General features: G+C 40.1%; 1 protein-coding gene across 1 annotated transcript; it reads left to right on the plus strand.

The window, feature by feature from the left end:
• Positions 1-3966: 3966 nt before the first annotated feature.
• LOC124794988 (protein SEC13 homolog) lies at positions 3967-5275 on the plus strand. The gene has a single exon (XM_047258733.1). The coding sequence runs from the start codon at positions 4071-4073 to the stop codon at positions 5019-5021; it is 951 nt and encodes a 316-aa protein (XP_047114689.1). The 5' UTR covers positions 3967-4070; the 3' UTR covers positions 5022-5275.
• Positions 5276-6712: the final 1437 nt, after the last annotated feature.

Genomic DNA, 6712 nt, shown 5'->3' on the forward strand with positions numbered 1-6712 from the left:
TGTTATGCCAGAAAAGATTCTACTTGGTTGTACCTCGTTGCGCCACTTTCCTTCCACCGCTGCTCCCTGGTGCCAGTATTTCTAAACACAAGCATTCTGTCTAGTGATGGGCTAAACTGCGATTTTCCGATATCAGTGATTTCTGTGAATGCTACTTTTCAGTATCTGTTATTCTTAACTGTGATTTGTCGCAGTTAAGAGTCGCAGTTAAGGAACGTAGGTCGTGTATCCCTCCGCCACTGCTATTTCTGCGATTTCTGCTACTTCCGCGATTTCTGCTACTTCTGCGATTTCTGTGACTTCTGCTACTTCTGCGATTTCTGTGACTTCTGCTACTTCTGCGATTTCTGCTACTTCTGCGATTTCTGTGACTTCTGCTACTTCTGCGATTTCTGTGACTTCTGCTACTTCTGCGATTTCTGTGATTCCTGCGATTTCTGCGACTTACCACCGTATGAAAAAGTTACAACTGTCAACACAGAAAATTGCATCTCAACAAACCTGTCATTGGCAAGTATGTTTTACGTTTTTTCTTCCGTTGGCTTTAATTTTGTATTAAAGAAACAACTGCAAAATATTAATAGTGTAATTAATATGTAAGTAGCCGTACAGTACCGTAATAGTTCGTATTTAGAAAATGAATTCTAACATATTGTTATGTTCACAGGTACCTGAACTACATTTCAGTCACTCAGTAAAGTGATAACTCTAAATATCATTGTCAACAGATCTGAAGAAATTGCCACTGCGTCTTTAGACCGTTTTCGTCAGACGAGAGGTTAGTTTCTAAGCGTTTCGATGGACTTAATTACTTCAGTGAGATCGTTCTTGCAAATGTGATGTTCATTATAGCAAATATTAGCAATCTACTCTGTCAATTATATTGCTAGTAATTAATGACAGCAAAAATTGTTTAATAATCCTTGTGTTTTTGCAGACACAGTTCTGACCCTGATTACTGGTTGCTGTACGTATCTATCCACATCAAGGCTGTTTTTGAGAGAGACTCGTGAAGATTCAAGACAGCTCTTAGAGGATTTGCAGTTTAAAAGTGAAATAATTGTGAAATAATTGTGTGAATGATTAAACTGTGTTTTATTGAAGTTGTTGTGCGATTTTAAAGGAATAATAAATGTCAAATACAGTGAGTGAATAATAAAAATCTCATTTTCCACATGTTTAAGCCGTCCTATACCCATAATTTTCCGCCACTTACTTATTGGTAAACACTTGTTGGAGAGTGACATGCCGCCCCCCCCCCCCCTTTCTCCACAACCTTGGTGTGACACTGACCTGTAACTTATCCCGAAGTCTACAATATGCATTTTGAGGCTGTTGATATGAAGGTGGGAAGTACAGATCTTCCAGTTAAATCAGGAATAGGTTAAGTGCATTACTTGAAAGTAACACAGGAAAAGCTTACTTATGTAGGTGGTAGTAGTGTCGGCAAAAAGTTATTGTGTGTGAAGTTGCCATGTAGAACACCAGGTGTAAAACTTTTCTCCCGAGTCTTGAACTGTGTCGAAACAAAAGTGAGGCATTCATATGACTTTTCGTTTCTCTACACTTATACAGACGTCTGAGTTCTGCTGTGTTAACATTGCAAAGTCCTGTAGGCATGTGGAGTATTAACCAAAACTGTCACATTGGAAGCAGAATCAAACACATTTGTTACGTTACTTAATATTTTCAGGAGAAAAAGGCAATGTTGTTTCTTATTAATATAATACATTCAGAGTCACAGCAGTATTTGGCCAACCATAACTGATGCTGAATGTGCATGTCGTCATATAATATGAAGGGCTTGTTTCAATAGTGGTACAAGTCCATTACCTCCACTTTTCTGTCTATAATGCTTCTGAAATTAGTGATCCAAACAAACATAAATAAAGGTTCATCTCTAGCAAGAAGCCATATGCTTGAATATTTCTGGTGTCTCAAATGCAGATTTGTCAGCGCTCATTTAACTTTACGACTCTGTATCTCAAAATGAACAAAAATGGACTTGTACCACTATTGAAATAAGCCCTTCATATGCACACGCAGCACATAGATCTCGTGAGGCACAAGGCTCTCATAACGAAGTACGTACGTCGGTCAACAGATGACACTAGGAAAAGTATGTTAACTGCGCTTTTTAGTTGCTACTTGCGACTCTTAGTTGCGATTTGTCACAGAAATCGCAGTTTGACTCGGTAGCGAATAGCGTAGTATGAACTTTGCTCAACAGATGGCAGTGCTAACTGCGCTTTTTAGTTGCTACTTGCGACTCTTAGTTGCGACTTGTCACGGAAATCGCAGTTAGACTCGATAGCGTACCGCAGAGATGGGCGTAGTACGAACTTTGACCCACAGATGGCACTGTTAACCGCGCTTTCTAGTTGCTACTTGCGACTCTTAGTTGCGACTTGTCACGGAAATCGCAGTTAGACTCCATAGCGTACCGCAGAGATGGACGTAGTACGAACTTTGGCCAACAGATGCCACTGTTAACCGCGCTTTTTAGTTGCTACTTGCGACTCTTGCGACTTGTCACGGAAATCGCAGTTAGACTCCATAGCGTATCGCAGAGATGGACGTAGTACGAACTTCGGCCAACAGATGCCACTGTTAACCGCGCTTTTTTAGTTGCTACTTGCGACTCTTAGTTGCGACTTGTCACTGAAATCGCAGAAAGCAGTGCTAAATTCGACCAATAGATGGCTCACGTCTTTGAATGTGAAATACTACTTGCGACTGCTAACTGTGACTGAAATCGCAGTTAGATTCTGTAAAGTTGCTACTGTGATATCTGTGACTTCTCAGTCACTGCGATTTCTAACAGATACGCGATTTCCTGCCCACCACTAATTCTGTCACAGTTATCGTTGAGTAATGGCTGCTGTGCTACATTCGATTTCAGTGTGTTTTCACTTTATTACTGAAAATATGGAAAACAATAGTCGGCATGTACACTGTCGCAACTTCTGGATCTACAAGAGCAGCGGCACATGTTTGATTTTCTGCAGCAGTGTGTGTGTGTGTGTGTGTGTGTGTGTGTGTGTGTGTGCGGGGGCGGGGGGGGGGGGGGGCGACAATATTTGCTAAAGAATGACGTACCCAACAATCTTTTTGGCCGAATAAATTAATACATGTAACCTAGGAAGCGAGTCATATAAACTTGGTGATTTGTGAAACCAAGCATTATACAAGCTGTGTATTACATGCACGAAATAGTGTGTGATGTGGCTGCTGTTAAACTAAAAGTTAGTTTTTCGAAATACCTATGTCAACGAATACAATAAGATTCTAAAATCTGGGAAGAGTGACGTGTCTGCAGGCGATATTTAAATGCCAGCTGTTGGTTAGTTTGTCATTGCAGACGGCATTTCGTCTCCGAGTGTTATTTCTTTTATAAATGTGTTTGTGGCCCCTGATTTATCCCTGTGCGAAATTTATTTTCGGATCCAACATTTAGGTCTCGTCTCCCTTGCATTTAACTTTGTCACAGCTCTAATGCCACAACCTACACTGCAACATTCATACCCGTCCACATGATTTCAATTGACGCCATACTAAAGTTGTCAGCTGTGCAACTACTTAGAATTTGTGGCGTCCTGTGTGAACAGTAGCTCACGATACCACTACAGTAACTCACAAACAGTGGCGCCACGTGTTACCGGTGTTAGTTGGCCCTGCCTGAACTATAAGCTCACAGTCCCTTCTAGCGTGGTGTGAACACACCCCTATTTGATGGTGACGTAGCCTTCCGATCCGTAGAAAAGAGTCAACACATTATAAATTGATGTGAAACTAACACAGCCAGCGCAGAGAAGACACACGAAAAACATATATAATGACAAAAGCAAGCAGATCATGTTCCTTTTCGAAATATAGAGGATGTGAACATTTTTCCGGAAATATTTAGCTGGCAAATTTTTTTACCTTCAGTTCTTATGTTGGTCATACTGACTTCCACGTATTGCTTGTCAGAGATAATATACATTGTTGACAGTTGTGTGGTTGTCGGTCTTGAATTTGTGTTCGAGTTTGAAGTAAAGTTTGTTACTGTGTTAGAACGAGGCGCAGCAATGGTATCCGTGCTTAACTCAATTGATACTGGGCACGAAGATCTGATACATGATGCCCAAATGGACTTTTATGGCCTCCGCATGGCGACATGTTCGTCAGATCATTCGGTAAAAGTTTTCGACGTTAAGGATGGAAATCAAACACTGACAGCAGATTTGAAAGGTCACTACGGCCCAGTTTGGCAAGTGGCATGGTCTCATCCAAAGTACGGGAATTTATTAGCAACTTGCTCATACGACAGGAAAGTCATCATATGGAAGGAATCTGGTACCTGGTCTATACTGTATGAGTATACAGGTCACGAATCATCTGTGAATTCTATAGCTTGGGCGCCTCATGAATATGGTCTTATACTTGCTTGTGGTAGTTCAGATGGTTCGTTGTCCATTTTAAGCAGTAATAGCGATACGGGAACCTGGGAAGCGAAGAAGATACCAAATGCTCATACCATCGGATGCAATGCTGTTAGTTGGTGCCCGTCAACTGCACCAAATCCATTGTTTGATGCCTCTGCTTCTGGGAAACCAGCTGTGAATACGAAGAGATTAGCATCCGGGGGTTGTGACAATCTTGTGAAGATATGGAAAGAAGAAGGTGATCGCTGGGTGGAGGAATCCAAGCTAGAGATGCACTCAGATTGGGTGCGTGATGTTGCATGGGCACCATCCATCGGTCTCCCGAAGAGCGTTATAGCAAGCTGTTCGCAAGATCGGCGAGTTGTCATTTGGTATAGTGATGATTATGTTACGTGGAATCCCACAGTGCTCCACACATTTGATGATGTTGTGTGGAATGTCAGCTGGTCTTTAATAGGAAACATTTTAGCTGTATCATGTGGTGACAACAAAGTTAGTTTATGGAAAGAGAGCCCAGAAGGACTATGGGTAAGCATAAGTGAGATTGCCAAAGGACAGGCTCAGATGGTTGGCAATGAACAGAGAGCACTTTAAAAGTTGTCGTGTGACCATAAGAGGAAACATTTTTGTAACATTAAACAGTAATTTGTGGTAAATGACTTCCTTCCACTCCATTTGCAGATAATACTGTTGTATACAATCATATGACACCAAAGGAAACAGTATCCAAATGTTACAGTGCATATGTTCTGTGTATGATTCATGAGTTAGAAACCAAGTATTTTGTGGCAAATATTCACCAACTTTTGAATTACATGTTGTTTGTTTAATAAATATTGTTGACCTTATTTGTTATGTGTACTCAAGTTCAAACTTTTTTTGTAAATGGTATCCTTGTGATGAACCTTTTTCCTCCTGTTTGTACCGTCTTTTTCATTGTATTGTTTAATATAGTACTCAACATTGGAAAGAACTAGGAACCTTGTCATACCACTCTTCGAGACAATAGGAAATCAGAAAAGATATGTGGTCTTTTAGTGATACCCCTAATTATTTAGTAGAATGGGTAATGACCTCGATGAGTGAGTGAATTCATATTTGAATAGAACTGGTGAATTAATTATTTTGTGTCTTGCAATTTTGTCATAAATATGTTACTTGCAATTACCAGAAGTATAAGAATTGCACAGAAGCGTCATTAAAAAAAATTCAGCCTGTCCCCGCTCCATCACAATACTTGCTAGTCATAATATGATTTGTGCACATAAACATATACTGAGTGTATCATTGGAAAAGTAACGACCTGTGTGAGACCAGGAGAGTACAGAGTGTGATAGTTGCTAGTGTTTCCAGTTTTTGAATGGCTGTAGGACTTGAAATTTCAAAATGTGTTCACGATGTGCATATGCACTCTCTCTCTCTCTCTCTCTCTCTCTCTCTCTCTCTCTCTCTCTCTCTCTCTCTCTCTCTCTCTCTCTCTCTGATCTGTCGAAAAGTAACGTGTTTTGAGGGGCATATTTTCTCAAAATCTCCAGTAGACCTACATAAATTGTGAAACCTACAACCTTTTGTACATTCATTAAGGAAACAATTTTAAAAACTTTCATATATTGCCTGCTATGTGTAAGACTGTATTGGGATTTATAAAAATTAGCTAAAAAGAAGATCGGATTCAATATTCGATGACGATTAGGTCATTATAGACAAGAGTATAAGTTTGGATTGGGGAGGGAAGTTGACTGTGCACTTTATGCGGATTCATTTCAGTATTTGCCTGAAAAAATCTAGGGAACTCGCAGAAAACCCAAATCTGGATGGCCAGGTGGAAATTTGAACTGCCATTCCTCTGAATATAAGCCCGAGTCCATTGTCAAACAATTGTGCCATCCCACTCAGTAATACACAGTTTAATTATTGATTACAACAAGTTGTTTGCTGTAGTTTTAGATAAGATGGGTGCTGCATGGAGAATGTTTTATGTTGAGTTAGTTGTCTACTTAGATAGTTTCCACAGTTTACCAGATACAAATTTTGTGCTTTGAAAGAGAGTTATATTCAGTCCAAGCAAATTCTCAGCTCAAAGATAACTTGCTGTCTGCAATATTAATACCTGTCCAATCATTTCAGGACATCCTACTTAGCAATCAAATTTAGAGGACGGGGTGACACACTGTTGAATACTAGAGGATGTAAGAATTCAAGGCAACAAATTAGCAGATGCAGCAGCACAGAGGCATGTACAGAACCTACAGTTGCAAGTTGACAAGCATCCTTCCTACTGTAGA

This window comes from Schistocerca piceifrons, chromosome 4 (genome assembly GCF_021461385.2).
Source record: "Schistocerca piceifrons isolate TAMUIC-IGC-003096 chromosome 4, iqSchPice1.1, whole genome shotgun sequence".
Lineage (NCBI taxonomy): Eukaryota > Metazoa > Arthropoda > Insecta > Orthoptera > Acrididae > Schistocerca > Schistocerca piceifrons.

What these genes read in the sequence shown, in the direction of transcription:
- LOC124794988 (XM_047258733.1), top strand. Translation starts at nt 4,071, where the DNA reads ATGGTATCCGTGCTTAACTCAATTGATACTGGGCACGAAGATCTGATA.